Source organism: Acanthopagrus latus, chromosome 2, assembly GCF_904848185.1.
Source record: "Acanthopagrus latus isolate v.2019 chromosome 2, fAcaLat1.1, whole genome shotgun sequence".
Lineage (NCBI taxonomy): Eukaryota > Metazoa > Chordata > Actinopteri > Spariformes > Sparidae > Acanthopagrus > Acanthopagrus latus.
In genome coordinates this window covers 23,026,880-23,051,269 of record NC_051040.1, presented here as the reverse complement: position 1 = coordinate 23,051,269, position 24,390 = coordinate 23,026,880, and the positions used below count along the sequence as shown (strand labels likewise).

The following is a 24,390-nucleotide window of genomic DNA, read 5'->3' as shown; positions in this document are numbered from 1 at the left end:
ACCTCAATACCTTCCTCTCCCTCCCTCCCGTCCGTCATTTCCAATGACCGAGATACACAAAGACACACTCAACCAGACAAGCACACTAACGGAAAGGACTTATTGTAAAACTGCAGATGCAAACTCAATGAACCAGAGGGAGTGCAAAGTTCCCCGCACCTTTGGAATAGCAACGACATTACAAGCTAATAAAGTTTTCTTCACAGTCCCAATTTAAGACGGCACTGCAGCCTCTCTGCCTGTCCCTGAGCCTTACGTTATCTACCCAGCATGCCTGCCTCATCAGACGACACAACAGGACAAACTTCACCCACCCTTCGCTCTCCTCTTTCTCTCTCTCCTTCTCTCTCTCCTTCTCCTTGGCTTTGCGAGACTTGTGAAGGAGTCCGATCAGGATCACGGCGGCCCGGATCCCGGCCTTCTTGTTGTGGAAGCGTCCTCCGGTCTGAGACATGCTGGACGTTTCCGCTGGAGCCAGCAGGGGTTCAGGTGACAGCCGGCCCAAGGTCAGGCTGGCTCCTGGGTCCCTGGGCTGCAGGACCTGCTTGGCTTTGCGGGGTTCCACGACGAACGGTGGGTGTCACAATTTTTGGTTCTGAATGCTGTCAGGTTTGGTGACAGCTGGCAAGTTTCTGCCAAAACAAAGTACCTGTTTGATTTCTGGCCCTGGACGGGCAGATACTCTGTCAGACGTGCTGGTATAAATCTGACTATAATCCAAAAGTTATAGATGCTGGAGCCACTTTTGGGCCGGCAGATTGTCAGATCCGATTAAACCTCTGCTGCTGTTTGGATCGATGAGTATTTCTTGTAATCCCAGAGGTCCAGAGTGGCACTGTTGGACTCCAGCTCAAGGTGAACTTCTATCTGCATTCCCCGCTCCTGCAGAGAATCTGTGCATCGTCGCTCCACAGCACATCGCGGTCCCCGATGAGAGGATGAAGAGTTGCGCTGCTGACAGCCTCAAAGACACACACACTGTGGTGCTGCATCTCTCTGTCTACCTACCTCTACCTTCCCACCTCTCACTCCTCCTCTAACATGCCCTGCTTCTTCTGCCTCTGTGTCTGCTGCTGCTCGGCTACCTCCTTCCTGACTGCTGAGCCCCGCCTTCCTCCGTCTGATAGGCTGGAGTCTGCACAAGGACCGCCTCCTCCTCACCCTCCTCCTCCTCCTCCTCTACAGTAGACCTCCCTCCATCTCTCTGCCCTTGTTTCTATCTTGTTAATAATTTTACATTAATCTCCCTGACCTTGTTCTATCTATGTTTGATTATACGATTTCTTTTTTCAGGCACATGCATGCACACCCACACCTACTCAGCCAACTCACACAGACACACGCAAGCACACACACATACACACACACACACTCTCTGTCCCTCCATGTGAAATCTCAATTCAGGCAGGCTTATCAGCGTATTGCCTGCTGTGCTGTTGCCAGAGACACTGGAATTGAAATGTAACCTCACAAAATGACAGGAGATTAAATGAGACCACATGAAGAAAATTGCAATCTTAACACATTTTACGCATTCTTTTTTGTGCACACACACAGACACATGAACGTACACAACACTTTTTTTTCTAATGATGCATTCCGTCTTTGCCTCCCGTCATCCCTTTCACCTCTTTTCTACCGGTAATAACCTCTCTGTCCCTCTTTCCTTCTCTATTCAGTTACAGCTCAGTAAACAGAGCTGAAGTAGTCGTCTTCTTACAATATATCCTTCTTTAGTGTTCCGTTTCCATCTTGGGCAGCTTGTTTTTCTCCTTCCTTGTTGTGACTGAGTGGGTGAACGGATGGCTAATTGACTGGATAGCTGTATTAATTATACTATCGTTAGGCAGCATTATTCAGTTTTTCTGCTTAGTATGTCAACGCATCATTTAGCAAAGGGATTGTTCAGTCCTTTGGTTCTGTCAATTCTACATCGTATAATCATTCTAGTTTATCTGTTCAGCCCACAAAATGATCTCCATCCATATCTGTTCTCAGGACAGCCGGGCTTCAGACTGGAAGTCGGTGGTGTTTGTCACTGTCAGATGTGAGTGGCTCGTGGCCTAGAGTCCAATCTGGCCCGGTGGCCACCCGCAGCATTGCAACGAAATATCCCCCTGTGGCCCATGTAGATATATAAAAACATAAAAACATCTATAAAACTTTTGACATGACCCTGAGAACTGCAAAGAGGTTTGATTATGTGTCCTTTTGAGCCATATGGAGGTTTTATATTTGTAAAACTTCCCTCAAGTGATTTAAAACTCCATCAATGGGCCGAGTGGGAACTCTTTGGCGGGGGGCTGGGGGGGAAACGCTACTGTATATATATTCAATGAGCAACATAATCAGCAAGTCAACACAGAAGACTGAACACTTATTTGGTGGAGATTTTTGGCAAGGCGAGCAATTCTCACTGGTTGGAATGGACGCCATCTTTGCACCTAGTATCTAGGTCTTTTATAAATCTGTGGTGCCAGTACGTCTGCCATCTGGGACAGCAAGGTACGGCAACACGACTTGGACAAACCACACACAGGACTGCAGTAAAAGCGGAAATTTTATTATTATTATTTTTTTTAAATCATTACGATTTAAATGGCTTATTTTCGAAGATACCAACACACAAGACCGTTTTTAAGACCTCTCAAATACTATGTATATATATATATATATATATATAAATAAGGTATTTGTTATATTTTTATTGTTAAGTCTCCCTTTTCCACATTTGATATCATACCCTAAGTGGTGATTTCTTCTGATCACTTCTTTTTAACAAATGTTTGCTTTTCCTGAAAATTGTCCAAGTCCTGTTGCTGTGCGTAGCTTTCCAAGATGGTACTCTTGCACCGGAGTTCTCCATATTTATTGCCTATTAGAAACTCAGATGAATTGTTGTGCAACCCCAATGTTTGTAATCACAAAGGTAAGAGAACTACTTACAGAACTGTTTTTTTTTTTTTTATAAACTTGAATGAATTAACTTTTACACCTGTAAAAAGCACATTATCTGTACCCAAACCTTTTTTCAGTCAATTACTCTCTCAGCCCGAGTCCGAGTCCAGTTTTTTCATTAAAGGAAGAGTCCAACATTCTGGTAAAAATGTTATTTGCAAATGTGTAGAGAACTGGATCAGAAAATTAATACCACTCTCCTGTCCTGTGAAAGGTCTAGGTCTCTATGAGGTCACAGCCAGGGAACAGATAGCAGCAAAAAAACAAGATGTAACATTTTATCTAATGAGTTTAAAAGGTGCCCACTGGTGTTCACATATGGACTAAGCCAGACCAGCTGTTTTCCAGTTTTTTCCAGTGTTGATGCTCAGCCAACTGTCTTCTGGCTTCATAATTACCAGACGGACATGCCAGTGATATCGCTCATCTCATCTAACATGCAGCAAGTGTTGTTCTCCCCGAACGTTGGACCGGTCTTCCGCATTAGTGTCAGAAAGATTCACACCCTTTTATAGTTTTTAATAGACACGGCCACGATGTTTTCTGTTGCACTCATTACAGTGCGACCAGAAACTCTGGCATCTTTGTGCACCGCTGGAAGTGTAATGAGGCTCAGATTTGTTACCTTTCATCCATCTCATTAAACAGCTTCACAGACGGGCTTTTCTGCATTGATCTCCTGATTTCTCTAATGAGTCCATGTTTGAAAAGGTTGAAAGGGGCTGTGAAATATCCCCGGCATGTAACGCAAACTTTCATTTCCAGGTAGCCATGTGAATTATGAGATTCTTACGTGCAGCAGCGATAAAGCTCCGCGGACGGACAAGGACACGTACATAAAAAAAGCGACACAAAAGCCTGATGCGGCAGAAAAATACACCACAAGCGAATGTGCTGAACATGTGCTCCAGCTGGGTGAGAGTACTGACAGAAACAACGGGGGCTGATGTTGTTCGATAGCTGAAGTGGAAAGTCTCAGTCAGACTCCTGCTACAGAGGACAATTAGAGAAATGCATCATTCAAGACAAGAGACAAAGACATCTAAGTAGATGAGATGCTTCGGTAATTGTTTGACGCCAGCCAGGGAATACATTAAGCCGGGAAAACAGCGGCAACAAACGCAACAATTAAACGCAAGGTCCCATTTCTCTCATCATGCCTTGCCCTTCCCATTGATGATCAGCGCCATCGGTTCTGCCGAAAGGACCGCCGTGGCTGCGTCCCCTCGAAACTGAGCCAAGACAACGCTGCATAGATTCTTCAGTTGTGGCGCTTAGTGGAATTTGCTTCCAAAAAACTGCGGGTTTGTAATTTATGATTGACGCAACCCTGCGATCAAAAACACCTGAGGATTGTCCTGTGTGGAGGCAAACAACCATGCCAGGCTGTCAGATGTTCTCTAGAGATGGCCTGTAAAAACATATATACACACACACACACACACACACACACACACACACACACACGCTCATCCACTTTCTCCCACAGACACACACGCAGTAACTCGGCCATTTCACTAGGGTCTTGTCGTGCGTCATCAAGGGGGGGAAATGAAACACCTGTATCCATTCACTTTTAGACTCACAAACACAAACACTCCTCTCAGCCCTCCCCCTTTTTCTCTCGCTCGCTCTTTAACACACACACACATTGACTTTGTTCCTGTGTGATACACTGAAGTGTAAATGTACGCCCCTGGACTTGAATAAACATTGGTGGCAGATAGGTGTAGTTGAGAACAGCGTACCAGTGGGCTGGAGGTTCATAAAATGAGACGTATTGTGTGTGCAGACATTTATCAGAGCAACTCAAAAGGCAGAAGCTTCTTCCACAAATTGAACGTTATAGGTTTTCTTACGAGGCCATAGCCAAGATTTAAGATATACTGCATGTGGTACTGCAAGAGTCCACCCTCCATACTGATCCTCCAAAAGACAGCCACTATATGGATTTTCCATATTTGATGTAATAAGCAACTGTTCTCAACAATGAAAGCATTTCCCAGCATCAGTGGAATGCAGCAAGGAATGCATTTCTGGGTAGTGTTGTTATTCATCTTTGATTGTGTTGGTCCAAACGAAATCCAGTTTTTACTGGAAGTGTTACTTACTCTCTTTCTTTCACATTGCGTTGCAGCAAGGCGATGAACTGCCTTACTTGGAACAAAATGTCTGACGGTGTTGTCACATGTTACAGTTACGAACCCTCTCTCTCTCTTTGTTTCTCTATATGTCATGCACAGACACACACATGCACGCACGCACACACGCACACACACACACACACACACACACACACACACACACACACTTACGTGAGTTTCAGCGGTGCCAAGCAGCCTTTCCTGTCACTTCACAGCTTCTCAAGTGTCTCCCAAACAAACAGATGCCAGTCCTCCGACGTCACCTCTCTTTGCAGCTCATTCTATTACTGGACGCGCGCACACACACACACACACACACACACACACACACACACACACACACACACACACTCACGACAGGCTCGGCTCATAAATGTGACCGAAGAGTGGACAAAATTCAGGGTGGCACTCCATACAATAGGCCGTGTCCTGTATTTACACACACACAAATGCAAGCCCACTGGACAAAATGACCTTCATAACCACTGCCGAGTAACTACTTCATCCGCCAACAAACACACTCACACACACACACGCACACACACACGCACACACACACCACTTTGTCATTTTTTTCCCAATCGACCATGTTTATTATGAGCTCCACCCTGATCCCGGCAGAAACAAACGTGAGTGTGTTCTTGCATGCATGTGTGTTTGTGTACTGAAGAAACAATAAGGTTCAAATGAAAATGGCAAACGTGTCATAAATAAGAGATTAACTTTGAAATGTCATGTTGTCATATAAATCAAACGATCAGCCCTGAACACACCAAATAAAGGGAAATGTCATCTCTCAGCAGGTCATACAGAAGCATCGTGTGCTCTGAGAACAAGAACTTCACAAACTGAGCTTACGTGTGTTTATTAAAAAAAAAAATGCATTGGCATTTCAGACAGAAAGACGTTTAATGTAGCTACCTTTCGACTTGACTTGAGTGTACAGCAGCATATATATATATATATATATATATACACATAAAGCTGTTTTTGTTTTTTTTTACCTGTTTTGAATGCTTTCTAAACATAATTTGCTCTGGGTTTTGTTGACTGTGCTTCGGAGCCAATATGCGGCAGGGTTATTAAAATGTGGTTAGTCGTCGTGTACTGAGACTCTGTTCGTCTTGTCAGTACCAGCTGGTGGGAGAAATTCGTCCCTCGGTGTGTTACTGTCACTTCAGTGAATCTTGCTGTTAGGAAATTAAACAGGTACCTTATCACTTTAATTTGAGAAGGGGGAATCTGAGACTCACTGTATACGCATTGTCTGGTTTCATTTCCAAACTATCTTCTCTCTAACTTAAAAGATCCAATTATGAGTTTGTCTTCATATCCTCATTTTGCTCGGCCTTTAACTCCTAATCTTATGAAGAATCTAGGATTTAAGGCCCACATGCACTCAAAGCTTAAATTTTTGCATCTCAATTGAAGCTCATCATTTCATGTTGCTATGGCGCACTGCACCAGTCACTGTTATCCACACCTAGACACTGCTGCCTCTCATCTGTATCACCGCACCGCCCGTCTCTCTTTTGTTGCTGTTATTTCCCAGTATTGATCCCATCATTGAGAGAGTGAGATTTTCATGGTTTATTGATTTTTCTTAATTATAAAGCAGATCTGTAAGAGTTTCAAAACACTCAGCTCAGCCCACGGGGAAACACACACAGCCAGCATTCAGAAACTGTGCCATCAAATGAGCTATCAGGACTTCTGTAAGGTTGTGATGTCACAACTAAACGGCGACCACCCTCAGCCAAACCCCCTATGGTTGCAAAAAAACCCCAAAAAACCACACTGGCATAGCTGATGTGAAAACACGGTGGTTGGTGCCTTCTTAGGCCTGAAAAAGCTGACCAATGAGAGCAGACGGAGATTTTCAGGAGGGAAGCCTTAAAGAGACAGGTGCTAATATGGAACGTTCAGAGAGAGGATGAATAGAGGTGCTGCAACAATGGACATTAGAGAGGTAACAGGTTTTTTGAACATTGAAACATTATCTAGCAGACACCCAAAACAAAATATGAGCCCGGAAATTAGCTTGATATGGGCCATTTAATCTCCGTTATATTTCTTTTCTTTACTTTCCCCACCCTCATTTCTCCCTTCTTCTTATCACAAAACGCAATTAAAAAAGTCAGAAACTGCCCTGCATAGAAAACAGAAACTCCTGCAGAAAAAAACTACGCCCTGTATTGTTAAGAGCATGTACATGCAGGAGGCAAGAATTATGACGTACCAAACAAATGTTTCACATCTTAACAGAATATAACAGAATACCTGATTGCACAGCCAAAACACACACTGGAACCAACGCCTCTCCCTCTAATCTTCACAGTCAGTGGATTTTGAAGGAAGGTAATCAACGTTTTGATTATCCAGACAGAATATGTAATCACTGATCATGTTCTATTTAGATAATCACTAATCTGTGACTAATTACCTGCATAATTTTTGAGTCTAATCCTCCCATACACACCCATCTGCTATTTAGTCTCACACCTCTTTTTAAAATGTTTTTTGTCTTCTCTCTGTGTTCTCTCCTCCCTCGTATAGTACAAGCTGATCCTTTCCAGCATTCAGTATTTGTTTTCAGACCTATTTTTTCCAAAGTACCAGTACAATCCCACACATTTATGCATGCAGATACACCAGTAAAGCAAAACATGTAAACCGCTGACAGATGAAGTGAGTAACACTGATCATTGATCATCTCTAGAGAAACACTGGGACACCTTGAGTCCTGGCATTCATGCAGATGCTTCCTCACCCACACAAGTTCAGATCCCAGCGCAATGGCGCTCCCCAATGTCAGTGGACCTCCAGCAGCAACCTGGCCTCCGAAGACCCCAAGTTTCAATTTGAGAATGAGCATCAGTGAGATGTCCCAAAACAAGTCTAGTCCATGGAGGCCCCATCGTGGATTGGACCTGGCTCTGACCCATGAAGCTATGGAAACAGGATCTGCGGGAGTGTCCTGTGGAGTCCAGCACCAAGGGGTCAGTGTCAGATCCTTTGAATCTTATGTGTTGGGAGGTGAGGCCTCCATTGATCACCCTTGTTCCAGCACATCCCAGAGATACTTGATCGGATTGGGATCAGAGGAATGTCTGAGGTCAGGTCAACTCTGAGGTTTGGGGAGTGCTTTTGTCATGAGGGGGTTCTGAACAGCACATTGCATTATAGTTAGATTGTCATTGTTATTCACTTCAGTTCCTCAGTGGTTTTAATAATGTGGCTTAACAGTGTGGTATAATCACACCAATGCATTAAAAAAAACCTGATGCGTGAAGAAACACACCTAAAGTGAAGGTTGTGTACAGTGAGTATTATTTTATGAAACACTCAACACACTCCTTTATGTAATCATAAATGGTTCCTCTTTCTGTTCCACTCATGTCTCATTCAGTGTAATTTCCCACTCTGGAGAGTTTGTTCAGGTCAGCAGGGGCCTCTTGTACAGTATTTGTTCATTCAGCTAAGATTAGCCATGTAGCAGCAGTGTGGGAAGTGCAAATCACAACCGTAGGAAGGAAACATTAGTGTACTCACAAAAAAAAGGTGTGGTAAATTGAATTACATGAAATAGTATGTCCTCTTTTTTTCAAATTGTCAGCAAATCCCCAATGACTGTATAGCCAAAGGATTATCAGTTTATTCCTCTGTGCCACCAAGCTCCATTGTTGTCCAGAAATGATTAAAAACACATTCCCTCATCACCATGAACACTCACTGTGGTTTGTTTTGTCTCGAGCCCACATGCAGCGTCCTGCTGCCCCAAATACTCACTAGAGCACCAAATGTGCTTTCATTTGCAGATGAAAATAGTCCCGAACACATGCCTTGTTTGGTTCGGTTCGAGTAACCTTTGCCAAAAGCGATGGTGCTAAGCTGTTTATATGTGGTACTTATGTCGTTATTTTACATCTTTTTTTGATGAGATGTTCTGTCTTTACCTTGGATTCATGTTTTGGTTTTTTTTTGGTTTTTCTTTCATATATAACATTTATTTCCCATGATCACTTCTGTTCTTCAACATACAAGCCAAATTAATGTCTGGTGTCATTTCATCAAGCATTTCTCGTTCCGTTGATTTGCACGATATCTTGGGTAAAAAGCAAAACTGGGCACAAAAGTAACAATACAAGCACTGAATGTTGACTTCACCTGATAACCCAGAAGAAACGAAGGCAGCAAAGCAGCATTTGTTTCCTCTGTTTAAGCAAGTTGGGTGTTTTGTCTTGGTTTTCTGTTAACAAGATTTGAGTGTCTCTGGATGGCGCTCTTATTTGTCCGACCAGCCGTGCCAGCTGTAGCCTCTCAAGCTAACTACCCATTTCCTCTGCAGGCAACCTAAAATGAATCATCAACTGTGTGATAGAAGATTTTCCCAGACCTACTTGACAGCTGTTTTTAAACATAAAAGCTTCATGAATCACTATTGCACCATATCAGTGACAGAGCAAACAAGCCTGCAGAAGGTGGTGGATTATTATTTTAAGATAACTTCACTGCAGCATGCTGTGTCATCCTCCCGGGCAAGGTAACACAATGAGTTATTGCTCCGGCGCTGCACTGAAGCAGGGAAATTGCTCTTATGTAAGTAATGCACACATGAAATAACGTATTCATACCAGCACTTACAGTTGACATGGATAAACATGCATCCACATACGAGACTGTATATCACATGAAGTGACATGGGAAGCAATGAGTTCAGTACACGCAACACAATCACCACAATAAATGCTGGTAATTTACATTCCTGCAAACTGTTGACAGGTTGAAAACTTATTTCTTTGTTTTTAAAATGTTATGCTGTCACTACACCATGCTTACGGTCTTGTTAGGTTTAGGGACAAAAATCCTCGTGGTGAGGGTGAGACAGAGATCAAGTTTTGGCTTATCTGGTTCTGCCGGTTTGAAACACCTCTTCACTCAGTAATCTGTCGTCTCGCGCCCCCCCGCATCCTAAGAGTCAAGTCATACACATGTAACCTGAGCTTGATATCGCACGTAAATGTAGACGTGATACAGGATGCAATCTTGAATGCAACATATGGCAACATTAAATGCCAGTCTTTTATTCTAGCAGCTGGTACGAATCTGCAATCGGCAGCAGTGGATGACTAACCCTTTTTAAAAGTGGGACACAAACGCAGAAATGTGTGAAACAGGCAATCTGCTCCACTGCAACACGGGTGTGAACAACACCGAGCAACACCACGAGAACATTAGGACAATTATAGGTACCGCACAGTCGGTGTATATTAATCATTGTAGTGTTTTGATATTTGTTTAACACATAAATTGCAATCACATCTGCCCATATGTGGTACTCCTCAAAAGCTTTGGGGGGTAATGTAGTTGTTATTGTAAAAAGTTAGTTTTGCGATACGAATAGTCCGTTTTCTAGTTACATTTCAAAATAAGGGTTGGGGTGATATGCATTTTCAGGACAATATAAGAGCAAGAAAGCAGCATGTGCAAGGAATCACAAAGGGGATTTAGATTTTTGGTTACGCAGAAAGTGCCGTTACAAGTTACATTTCCCAGTGGGTGACAGTGTAAGGTAACAAGTTACTTCTTAAGGGCCTAACTATTTGATTTGCATAAAGTAGTATAACACAATATGCATGAGTGTCTGTTTGGAAGATTTCCAGCGGTTGAGTGAGTAACTTATGTTGCAGAGTAATGAGATACGCTCCATTACGTAAGTGCCACTTAATGCCTAGGATCGGTGGATTTGTGTTCATATTTCAAGGTGCTTAATGAAAAAACAACATAGTCGCAGAGGATTTTGTATATTGGCTTTGGAGAGAAAGCCTGAGAGGTCTAAGATTTCATCAAGGGTTACATTTCGCTTATGGCTCTTTTATTATTAGGGCCCTGGATGCCTGACTTTGCCTTTTTTTCCCACCTAGCACGCCTACAGCTGAACCAGACATCCAAGGAGGGGGTGATGTCTCATCATCTTCCCTCTCGTCTACATTTGTTTTCCTTCTATGTGTTTTCTGAGTATTTCTTCCTGGTGTTCTTCAAGCACAAGCATCCAGTCACTGTGCTGCATGCACGTCACTTTACATGAGGCAACTGAAGTTTCACTCAAGTAACCCTACACCGACTTCCTCAAAACCTCACATAAGCTCGCCTGTGTTCTCTTCTTCCTCGTCTCTCTCTGCGGTTTCCACTGTTAGTTCCCCTTAAACCACAACCACAATAGCGGCACTTAACAACACCCAGGGGTGCACAGTTGCATGTACATACACAGTTCTAGAGGAAGGTTCAAGTGTAAATCAAGTGTGCATGACTTGTGCATGAAGTTGTTTGGAGGAAAAGAGGTCACTTGAGTGTTATGACCAGCTAATTCGAGCACATGTGACAGCATGCTGACTGCACTGCGCGGCGAGCACCTCAACATGTCACACAACCCAGCATTACCTGTTACTAACTATTGTAATTAGTGTATCACACACTGGCCGTGGCATGTGAATGTGTGAGCATGAGTGTAGATTGTGTGGATCCGTGTTTCGGGTTGGTTTCGATAGCGGCAGCTGATATGGTACTTTAAAGTTCGAGGGAATATGTTTATGACAAAAGTAAATGACTAGAGAGACAGTGTGCGTGCTGAAACGATGAGAAATGTTTGTTGATATGACGTGGATTTCAATTTAAGCTCAGAGTGTAAAAGAGTCCTTGAAGCAAGAATTCAGTTGGATGGTCGTGGTGCCAACACGGTGATTAATAACAGCCCATCAGGTCAACAGGTAGGAAAAAAGACTCTCACATTAGTTTTCATTATCTAAATGTGGTCATTTGATGAGTTGAAGGGACCAAATTTCTTGGACAATGAAATCAGGGTCCGAGATGTCTTTGTAAGCATTTACGGAGCAGAATCTTACTATGAAGCTCTTAAACATTCAACATGTTGTCACGACCCTTTAAGGCTCATATCCTGCCTCTTTTACTTTGAAGACCATCGGAACTATGATGATTTCAAGCTGATCCCAGGCTGTGTTCTTTGCTGAAGGAGCAAAAGAGCTTTTACCTTTCATGTCTGGCTGGGAAGATGTTTGATACTAGAGGGGACAGATTTTTTGGGATGATACAACTTTAACTTCAGCTGAAACAGACACAGCCAATACTTTGTTGCTGTACTTGAGTAGATTTTGAAGGTATCTGTACGTTACTTGAGTATTTATTCTCCTGACAACACAAACCTCTGTACTTTTTTGAAGATTTCTGAAACAGGCGAGTTAATTTAGTTTGAATGTATTTGAGGGGAGTTAAAAATTGATTTTATTGTGTATCAGTGCACGCCACCTTCCCAACATCACAAGACTGATTGCGATCAGTGTGTATCTCGCACGGCAGACGTAGCACGGTGGAAAAAGCCAGAGAGGGTGACCGGAATGCAGAGAAAAGGTGTGCAGCGATGAAGGCGTAGGCTCAGTTAGCTTTGCACGGAAATGCTCATTAGAAATGTCCTTCAGAGGGATACTTTTTACTTTGAGTACATTTCAGAGTACTGTATCTGCTCTTACTTGAGTAAAGAATGTGTGTACTTTTGCCACCTCTAATTAAAAACATTTCTAATTAACTTTTAAAAAATGCCAATAAACAGATTTTTTTTCAAAAAGATTCAGTATTGTAAGCTTCTGTATCCCACCCTGTGTCGAGGTATTCCCTATTATTCACAAGGGAATGAGCCAACGATGGCAGAACTGTTGGATTGCTGCAGGTACTAAGAGTGGCGCTCTCACCAGCATGTGTAAGCCTTTAACAAACAACTGTAATCCCAGAGACCCGCATATCACTTGACAACCTGTGACAGTCAGTAAACTGGCGCTGAAATATGATATTCATCATGAACCTGTGCCAGGTCTCGCCCTGTCAACCTGTTCAATGCATGCTACACCCAAATCATTAACAATATGAAACTACTCACTCATCTGTGTGTTAGTCTGAGCCTGCCTGTGTCTGTTTCTCTCTGCTCATAATTAATAGCATTTATGCCCGTGGGCTCCTCTCCTCTGCTCCCGATGCCTTATCCTCCTCCCTATGACACTCTGGCAGACTTTCAGGACGCACAGGACAAACCTGCTACCAGCCTCAAGTGATCAGACCGCACTGCGCTCCCTCACACCATTGCCGTGGGTCGCCATCTTAATTTCTTGTGTCTCTTTGCCTCCCCTGCATCGTAATTCTCTGTTCAAATATGCATCCGTCTGTCTCACTGTCTCAACTATTGTGAACCCCTTCAAACCCTCTACATCACCAAATCCCAAATCCTGTTATCCTACACAACAATGCATGAAAGATGGATGAGTGTGTGTTGTTGTTGTTGAGTGAGTGTGTGTGTGCGCGCGCGCGTGTGTGTGAATATATGTAGCCCACAGAGCCGTGGGGCCTTGCTGAGTCGGCCAAACAAGACACCATGTGTTTGTCAAGAGGCGACAGATGGAGAAGGAGGAGAGGAGAGGGAGAGACGTGAAGAGGGACAGAACGTGTGTTGTGTGACTGTCAATACACACACAGACACGCATGCATATATGCGCGCGCACACACACACACACACACACACACAGGCTCAACCTTACAGGGTGAGGTCAGATGATGGATAGAAGCTCATTAAATCTCAGCTGTTGTTTCACGCTGAATTGAGTTTAAAGACAAATCTGTGCAAACTAAACTTATAGTCACATAGTCGTCATCATCAAGGCCTCATTTTGTTTCCGACGAAAATGCAGACGATCCAACAGTCAGGACAACTTTGCTGTGCATATGGGCAAAAGGCAAGTTTTAGGGGTGCAGTGTGTTTGACTGCCACCTTAGGGTGTGGCCATACAGAAAAGGAAAGAACGCATCTGTCTTTAGATGTGGTTGGACGACATTGTGTACAGCCTTGAATGCTTCAAGTATAGGGTGAAAAGGTAATCAGCCGCGTCTCCATCTAAGGGTCAAGCGAAATTTTAAAGTGAAATTCTTAAATGTAGCAAAAAAGAAAAAAAAATGTGAATCAGCTATCGTTAAACAAGGCTACGCAAAACATAGTTTCATCAGAAACTGTTGTTACAGACTATATTACACATGGCTGTTATAAACAGAGAACAGGAAGAAGAAGAAATATGGAAAGGTCCTCCAAGTTGTGATTTTTCTTTCTTTTTGTTTCAATGAGTGGAAACAGCTGATCACTTATTAAATTTAAATGTTTGCTCTGTCAGAACCTGTTCGGAAAGGTGTGCCACTGAACTCTTTTTCAAAAAAGTAAAAAAAAACAAAACAGCTCAAACTTGAATCTTTCCATAATGTTGGCCTATCCGTCAACCTTCTTAAGGCTATACTTCAAAATGTGCATGAAGATGCACTGATGGAAACTCAGCTATTGCAATATTTATTTAACTGCATTTCCCAGAAATGACCTGTCATGTTTCTGACATTTTAGACAAATGCAGTGCTTACTCAGAAAATAAGTGGGTTTCTATACGCTACTTATTGCCCTTTTTTTTTTAACAGAAAACAGGCTGAATGTTGTGCCCCACAGAGGAGCAGCAGAGGCAGCTGATGAAAACATCACATCCGTGTAGAATGATGACTAACATTCCTCAGATTTATACAGGCAACTGATGTAAATATCATTTTCCCATCATGCTTTAAATATGCTTTTTCACTGAGCTGAGGTCTGACTGGCACTATTTCCATTATGTCATGTCATTGCAACATCTTCTTCTGCACCTGACAGGAGAATCAGCCCCAGCTGTTTATGTCAACATGAAGTGAAATGCATTTTTATTTTGCTGATTTTCTGCGATTCGGTTTGCGTTACATTTGGATGGAGTGAGAAAGCTGTATTGCTCTTTGTCTCCTCTGCCTTGTTGACTGTCATCGCACGTCTTATTAACGTACCCTTCTTCTTATCAGCGCTTCTGCAGAAAAAAAGCATATATCAGCCACCTGGCGTGTAAAGCAATAACTGTAAAAGCTTTCATCAACAGACTGTGAGATTGATCACAGCTGTCCTATTTCATCGGGAAACAGACTGTAGCAAAGGGTAATTTATCTAAAATTGTTGTGTTATGACTTTAATTTGAGCATGAATGCCTCAAGTGGCGTGACTCATTAATATTGCAGAACTTGAATTGGATGGCTCTCCCTCTGTGTTAGTAATTTTTCCTGTAATCTCTTCGATGAACACTGGACATGAGAGATGCGTGGGTGTAGACAACTGCTGCGGTACAGCAACCGTGTTTTATTGTACGACTGAACTTTCTTAGAGGTTGTGTTGACGACGGTAAGTTCAAATGTTCACCTGGAGCTTGGATGGCCTTGAGGGGTTTAAAGGCGGTAAACACAGACGTGCACGCACATCGCTGGAGGACGAGCTGGACCGTGCTATAGGGTCCGGTCGTAACACGTACATGCACACACAAACAGCAGTTTCCCTCTGGCCCCAGCTGTGGGAAATAATGGCAATAAACTAAAGAGGAAATGGTGATAAAACTGTCTTTGGGAGTGTGTGTGTATGTGTGTGTACCATGAGTGAAGGGTTACCAATAGGACCAGTGAGCAGTCCTGTGAGATTCAGAGCAGAACGGAGGTGCATGGGAGAACAGGGCGTTTTCAAGGAGGCCCCACACACACACACACACACACACACACACACACACAGCGCGACAGGCTAGACAGCTATTACGAACTGCTCTCCTCCTGCCCCCAGAGCGTCCAAAGTGGTGTCTGATGGATGATCCATCAGCAAGACTATTGGTGTCTGGTCTCCAGATAGGCTGTGACACCCAGACAACCCAGACAGTCAGTGCACAACTCCGTGGCGGGTACTGCCAGCATCAGGGTGAAGCTACAGAATCTATACAGGTTAGAGCTGCAAGTCATGATTCTAAATTACTGTAATTAACAAGTGAAGAATGCAACGATGGAGGGAAAAGAAGGATGTGACTGTCAAATTCAGAAATGAGACAAAATTGAAGCACGACATAGTAACGTAACTACACACATGTCCTTTAAAGGCACAGATCTCTTACTGTGAGTGATATCGATCTTTTCTGTTTTTCATATTTCATGTGGCAGATTTCTGCACCCATGTTTTGCTGTTTATACTGGTTGATAATGGGCAAGGCTAAATATGCACTAGCGGTGAGATAGCATGCATCGGAGGGAGTGTGTGTCTGTGTGTTTTAGTTCGGGTCGATTTCTAACTAAATTCAGCACTCACCAGGGACTACAGTTATCGCTCCCTCTTTGCCCTTCTGCTCTTTGTAACGTTATGTTCGTGAAGTAAAGAACATTGGGTGTTTTTTTCCTGTTCTTATCTAGTAATGAATATTTAATATCATAGACAAACACCCAAGATTTAAAACCAACTTTTAAGGGCTTTAAAAGATGTTTTTTTTATTCAGAGAAAACGTGTGAAGGCCCAATTGACCCTAACCTCCAAACCTCATTACACAGTCGCCCATCTCTTCTTGGAAAGTCACTGATTTGACATAACTGAATCAGTAACAGCTGTGTAGTGAAATGCCAGCCTGCACCTGTCCGGTCTTATAAGAAATCTGGGACTGAAGAAACAGGGGGGAGGGAACCGTGAGGGAGGAGGGAGAAGATGTGTTTCTATCCATCCATTTTCTCGAGCGCTTATCCTCTTCAGGGTCGTAGGGGCAGGGACTCGTCCCAGCATCCATCATGGGAGAGGCAGGGTAGAGCCCGCACAGGTCGCCAGTCTAACAGGGCTGAGAGGACGTCTTCTTCAGATTATTAGCAACTGCCAGCACCAAGATGCCATTCATCTACTGCTTTGTTTGACAGGACCAAGTGCATGACTAAAGGTCTGTCCAGGCAAGCGAGTTCAATGCAGGAAAAAGTCTTGACTCGTCTTGCATCAGCACTGACATTTTGGGGAAAATAAGCTTACTCTCTGTCTTGCAGAAGAATTAGATGAGAGGATATCATGCTCATGTCTGCACAGTAAATATGTAGCAACAAACACTGGAAGCAGGGGTAAAAGCTAGCCAACTATTTAAGATATCATATAAGGTTTGTTTAATCTGTAAAAAACAAACGAAAAAGAAAAAAAAACAAGTTTAAAAAAGAACATTTGGAGGTTATGTGCTATTATTTCTTGGTGGAGACAGGCGACTTCCTGGAGATCCTCAGCTGAGTGCTGTTGTTGGGTGTTGTTTCCCCTCCGCTGATCACTGCTGCAGTCAGGTTGATCAACAGGTGTGAAGATAAATCCTCTTTTCAATTGCACAAGTTAAGAGTGAAATTAGATGTTTCCCCATGTTCCCTGCCTCTGTGCTGAACTAAAATGATCTGCTGCTGGCCCCAGTAACATAGTTACTGTTTTGACATGAGACCGAGACTGATCCAATCATTTAAATCTCAATAAGAAAGCGAGTCAATCTGATGGAAAAAGAAAAGAAAAAAAAGATGCAAGAATGTTAATAATGTAATAAACAAAGATGATACAGATAAAAACAATCCAACATAAATGGACCTAACGCAGATATGAGAAAAGCAAGCATTAAAACGAGTGAGGAAGAACGACCGAGCGAGGAAATGAGGGACACACGACTAACGAGCAAAGCGACCAAGCAGAGGAGAAAATACCAGCGAGAGACCGCGGGCGAGAGTTGGGGCAGAGGAATGAGATGTGAGCGGTGCAAGCTTGGCGATGATGAATAGGAGATATATCCGTTCCTTTTGTGAGCGCTGATTACAGTGTCAAATCACAGACAGTCCTTTGTTAATCACAAAGCACACTGGCCTTGACTATGGCGCTCGGCTCACTGCTGTCATTTCACCGCGACAGAAATGTCATCGCATAATTATTTTCACACACTCCGGGGCTATTTGCAGCGTGATTGTTTATCTTTGCCTGTGATGTGTTTGTAAATTGGCTTCGGGCAATAATTCCTCTCTCTCTCTCTCTCTCTCTCTCTCTCTCTCTCTCTCTCTCTCTCTCTGTCTCTCTCTCACACACAAACACACACGACCTCTGCAAATATGTGAACCTTGTTCTTTGCCACTTTTTTCACCCATCACTGAAAAGACTGAAAATGGATTTGGTATGAAGCATAAAAACAGATGAAGGACAGATGGAGCCTCACTGTTTCGCTGCAAAATCTTATCTTTGGGGCTTTCTGCGAGCCAGTGTTTCTCTTGCTCGTCCATCCCTCCGTATTCTTTGTCATTCTTGTCCACCTCTCTGATGTCATGGTTAACGTCAGAGGGGTAATTCAGTTTCCTGCTTTCTCAGTGTGCACGATTAACCAAGATGACCAACATGTCAGGCGCAAAGAAATACACACAAGAACATTCAAATACACACCCTGTATCTTGAATCTCGGCCTAGGTTACAGTTCATACATTCGTTTCGAACCATTTTAAAAGTCAGCAGGAGACAGTGATTTCCACCACAGCTAAGCTTGATCAGCTTGCTAGGTTTGAAGCAAAGTCATGTAGAAATTGGCATGACATGTCACAACAATGTTACATGCTGAAAACGTGTGTCTTGAAGTGAACATGTATGTATTGCTGTGATCTCTCTGAAGCTACGTAGTGCCGCTGCTTTTGTCTGCCTCCCAGCTGTGCAGTGGTAAATTTGACATGTCAACCTGCGTCCGTGCGGTGCAAGACAGGCGGAGCGACACTAACTTTGTTACAGTAGCTGTGACAAATTGCGCAGCAATGGTTTTAATGGTTTTTATGGTAGCCTCCATTTGGTTTCAATGTTCCTATGAACCATTCTCACAAGCCGCTGTCACTTTTGCAAAATGGTGAATATCCCACTGTACATTCACACTTTCGTCTTCCATAGCATGTAATTTAATTTTGTGGTGACCGTGTGTAAATTGCTGTGATCTATCAGCACGAGCCAATGCCATTTCAGCTGTTGTATGGGCCAAGCAGGCAAGGACAGGCTGAGGCCATATCTGCAGGTTGCTCAATATGGAGATGAATTATTCCTTTGAAAGGAAATTGGGTTTGAGCTCAGCTCTGCCGAAGCAAGACAGGACCTTGTTCCCTGCCTCTGATGTATTTACAAAATGGACGTGCTGAGGCAAAATGTGTGTGTGTGTGTGTGTGTGTGTGTGTGTGTGTGCACGCGCGTGTGTGTATGCATATAAAACACAGAGCTGAACGGGAGCCAACAACAGCCTTTAATAAAGATTTCCTCCCCTAAGTCAACTTGTGACCGGGAATGAAAGCAAGGTGAGCCAATAAGAAAAGTGATTTCAGCCCCTGTGACTTGGACATATAAGGTGTCAGTCAGAGAACGAGAGAAAAAAAAAACAATTGTTAGTTTGACAGAGAGCTCCAAAATGGCTTCTGAGCCGGAGGACGGACGAGAACATCAGTGAGGCGCACCACGGTCTTTTCAACAGCTGTCATGTGAGTGTTTGACCTCGCAGGGTCACAGACAAGGCACACACACACTCAGCCTCTCTCTCACAAACACACTTCCACAAAGGTCAAACTTTACAATAGAGAGAGAGAGAGAGAGAGAGACAGAAAGGGGGATGGGGGGTCTTTCATAACCACACTAGTCCTTCCTCTTGGCCTCTTTGTCCCTCTCCCTCTGCCCCCTTTCCAGCTCATTTTACACAAGAGAGACTCCATCTCTATTTTGATTCCTCCAGCCCTCATCCCTCCTCCCCCCCTTATTTTTCACCTGCATCTTGACACTCTTCTCTCTTTGTAGATGTTAAGAGCGTCTCTGCCGTGTGAGGTCGAGAGAAGTGCGAGGAAGGAAACGAGGTCTGACTCGCTCCTTCTCCTCTCCGTTGGTCCAATCTCAGCAAAGGATCCCTGGTCTATTATTGTCTCCTTGCTCTCTTCTATCAGCCCTCTGTCTCTCCTCTGAACCATGCAAAGTCCATCCCCATCCCTTCACTCACACTCGCTCTCATTTCCCGCACCCTCTATAGCATCGCCCTGCTTTCTTTGAGATGCCGAGGAGACAGGCTGTAATTTGCCGCCAGCTTATGTCAAGTGTTTGTGTACAAAACAGAAACAGCGGCAATCGCAGAGCATAACTTACAGCATCCTCTTTAGCTAGTTTCCAACAGCAACACTGCCAGGCCTGCTTAGTTTTGGCAAATACTCCAAGAGACACAACAGAGACAGAGAAGAGATGTACACAACAGACGCCAAGATCAGTTTGTTGTATCAAGTAGCAATAAAAAAAAGTGGTGAAAACTGAGGTCATTGGGTGTTTCCCAGTAAGGATTTATTAGTATCCTGCATTTTGCTAATCAGCAACTGTGATTATATACTGTTGCCAGTAAAAAAAAAAATTTTTAAAAAAGACATGTAACTTCCATTATGAAATACCCAATAAATGACAGATTTGATTTGAATTATCTCAAATACATAATTTCCCACTTTGACATCCTCATAATTATCATCTCCCACTCAGCTGAGAGTAGACCAGTTCACCTCCTCTCTCTCTGAAAACGATGGCAGGTAAAGCCTGGAGTGATTCAGCTTCCTTTTTTCACTGTTAACAGTTCCAGTTAAGAGATTAAACCTGTCCACATGATAGTCCATCTCTCAGTAATCATTTCCTTCTCCTGCCTGTTGCTCTCAACCCCAATCGAGGGAAGCCATGAGGGGCAAGTAAGATGTTTCCTTTTTTTTTTCCTTTTTCTAAGTGTGATCTCAGTTGTTTTCGCTCCTTTGTTCATGACCTGAAAACAGGTGGAAAAAAATGTGTGAAGCTGAGTGATTTTTTTAAAAATTATTATTATTTTTGTGTGTGTGTGTGTGGTGGGGGGGGGGGCATCACTGGGGGCATCAAATGTAAATTTCTTTTAATGAAAAGATGAATCAAACAAGGCACATGCACTGCTTGTTAAGCAACACCGCATCTAAGTTAGGTCTAAGACTGTGAAGGCACCGCAGAACATGTGTCCACTTGCTGGTACTGGAGTATCGGTACAGTGAAAACTTAGTATTGAAACCATTTCAAATGTTCAAATGTTCAGTACTGCTTTCTCCTCAAAGGGAGTGGGTGAGGGCGGTGGAGATGAAGACGCTGACAGAGCGAGAGCAGGTACATCTCTGATCCTCTCGCCTCCTCTCTGTCTCACCTCCTACGTCCCCCTGTGGATATGGATGCTCACGTGAGTGGGCGTGTGTGCCACAGTGCCAGTGTGTGAGTTCGTGTGGAAGTGAACGCGGGCGTGCTGTTTACCCTTTCTCCACAGCTTGCCGCTCATGGAGATCTCTGCCTCTAAATAGGTGAGGGGTCTGTTTTATGAGCCCTTAACAGCCAGCACTCAGGCCAGATGGTGCGCTTATCAGCTACTCTGTGTCTCTGAGTGCGCGTGTGTGTGTGTGTGTGTGTGTGGCATCAGGCAGAAGGCAAGAAGTAAATATTTGTCAAAAAGCAAAGAGGCAGCTGGTTGTCTAGGGGACTTTAAAGTAACAAGACCTTCATTTAACAAGCAGAGCACACACGCAGGGACACTAGTGGCAATACGTATTTTAGAAACGAGAGACGAGAGGGAGAGAAGCAGAGCTGATGTTTTCAGCACTGTAGTTTTATCTTTAATTGCCGGGGCCATGGTCATTAATGCACAATCAGCCAATTAGCCATCGGGCTAATTTTGCTGTAGGATTTTGTTTCTCCAAAAAAATCAAATAAAAACGAAATCTAAAACTTATGCAGAATGAAATATAGCAACACACACACACACACACACACACAAGTAAAATAGAAAATAAAATGTAATCTGTGATGGTTTAAGAGGGATTAAAGGAACCGTCACACATTTTGGGAAACTAGCCTTCAGTAGCAGTTTCACACACTAAATAAATGCTTTCCAGCAACAACTCTTAAATGTGTTGCATCACATGATTCATCACAATAGATCATGATTGATCTAGCTTAATCAAAACTGCTTAAATGAACATGTTTAAAGTAACGATCAAATGATTACATGAACAGCACGTGAGAGAGGTCACTAATGCACAGATAAGATCGCTTGACTCTGCACTTTCACTCAGCTCTGCGGAGATTTAGAGCTTCTTTCAAATCATTGTTTATTGTTTTTATGGCCTGCAATTTAGTTGTTTAGTGCTGTTTAAAGATGCAGTAGACAGCTGTTTACAGCACAGCTCTCTGAAAAAAGACACTACCTGCCCAGCACCAAACTGCAGATGGACAAAGTTAGTGACTAGCTGGTGAACACAGTCCAGCATTTATGGGATAAAGAGTCGAATGCTTCCTTCAGGAGTGACTGGAGACAAAAACAGGACAACATGAAGAGCTCGCACTGGACTCAAATCTTCAGTTTGAAAGTTCTGTGGTTCATTTGGTGAATAGCTAACAAGATAATCATACTAATGCTGCGTTCGGGAAAAGTCGGAATTCAGAAATTTCCGACCTCCTCCAAGGAAAAATGGGTGGCCTCTCGAGGTAGAAATTGCTACTCGTAAACTCAGGGTACATTTATCTACTCCGACTTCACGAGGGAGCAGTTGTCTGCTATAACACAACAATGGCAACACCCCTGGGAGGGTGGTAGGGTGTATTTGTCGACTACAGTATTTGTAAAAAGGCTCCTGAGCGAAATGCATCTGAACATTTCAAGTATTACTGTGCCATAAAATAAAATACATAATGGCATCTGTTACCTCATGTGTTGTTTTCCTCCTCTGGTTCATTTATAATGCACGGAGGCTGATGTGCTGACAGTGCAGTTGCGTGTGCACTTGCCAAAGACACATCATTTTGCCACAGTCAGTAGAGTTTTTTGGTCACTTTTGGCGGCTTACATCTGGAACACTTTGAGGTCACAAGTCAGAAGTTTCAACAGGAGACATCCGACCGTCGACAGTGTCTGGAATGTAGCATAAGACAAACCAGGATGCCTCTCTTGTGACGGAGCTCATTATAATCCACTAATTGTGTTCCCATTTTGCTTAGCTAAGCTAAGCTAAGATAAAGAAAAATCCTGCCTCTATCTCTTTATTGTGTACAAAGAGATAACACTGATATATGTTTCCTCTTACCACCGCAACTTGAGACGGTTCAAACTTGCATTTTTTCTACTAGATCAGCTGCAACTGCAAATTGCAAATTTTGCCTAATTTTTGTTTTTGTTGCTTTGGACAATAGGCATGTTACTAGCACTGTCTTTGGAGCAGCTGCCTCCTGACAGGAAAATGTAAGGCGGGGGTTAAGTTGACAAGTTGTCTATTTCTTTAAACCAGGGAACTGTGTGGAAAATAAAAAGTGAAAAGGAGGAAAGACGCGAAAGTCAAAGTTTAAAGTTGTTTTCATTGATCTAAAACCAATCAGCAACATCCTTTGTCCTCCACCTTCCCCCTGAATACAGTATCTCATTTGGCCTCCACCCCTCAACAATCAGATCTAACATTGTTTCCAGGCAGAGGCTCCTGTCCCTACCTGGTCGTAGGCCAGCAGCAGCCAACTGATCATCCTTTAATGAAGCTGTCTCTCAGCGACACATCTATTAACCTCGAGGCATCTTGTTAATTCCATTGAATAAAAGAATCCAAGGGCAAGAATGAAATAGGACCTACGCTGCAAGACTGGGTCATTACACAGGGCTCAAAATGTACGTGTCATGTTACCAGTAAGTACATTGTCCCCTATGTATCACACACACACACACACACACACACACACACACACACACACACACAAACAGCATGTGTAGACCCACGGGAGGAAACTGGGAGTAATGTGGACTTTCTTTGGCGTTATCAAGTCACATTATCTTTCCAGTGGTCATGTTTGATGCACTGACGATGGAAGTCTGGCTGCAAGGCGAGACAACCAGGGCCTATCACCATGGTAATGAACCATAGTGGACCATCCCTTATGATTATCAGTTCTCGCTGCCATGGCAACAGCCTTGGCTCCCTATAGGCTGCTACATTGGATATAGCTGAAGAAAAAAAAAAAACAAGGCTCACTTGTTTTGTCGATGCAGGCCTACTGTACATCAAGTGACATTTAAGATGGAGGCTTGCAGTACTGTATTCGCAGAACAGTGTGTGTTTCCCACCTGGTTTTATATGTTTTTGGTGGTGAAGACACAGGCAGGATTAAAGTAAAATATGACTGCAATAACAAAACATCTTTGAATTGCCTGAATGACTCAACTTGAATCTTTGAATGCTACTAGGAGATGATAGTTTTTAAAGGATTTCACCATGACTGCCAGTCATGTAGAGCTGTTCCCTGCCTCCGCTTCAACAGGTGGACATGTTACTGTAACAGGTGGGTCGCAGCTCC

At 43.3% G+C, this 24,390-nt stretch overlaps 1 protein-coding gene across 16 annotated transcripts in view; it reads right to left on the bottom strand.

Annotated features, from left to right (window-relative positions):
- The window catches only part of LOC119005036 (rap1 GTPase-activating protein 2-like), a 93,708-nt gene that overhangs the window by 43,482 nt on the left and 25,836 nt on the right, over positions 1–24,390 (bottom strand). For 5 of the 16 annotated variants that reach the window (XM_037072494.1, XM_037072513.1, XM_037072523.1 and 2 more), the window contains exon 1: positions 315–1,050. The exons of the other annotated variants lie outside the window; for them this stretch is intronic. In XM_037072494.1, the coding sequence (XP_036928389.1) occupies positions 315–454 (140 nt within the window). In that variant the 5' untranslated portion in view covers positions 455–1,050. Of the gene's footprint in view, positions 1–314; positions 1,051–24,390 lie in introns of those variants that run through there. 16 annotated transcript variants of the gene reach the window in all.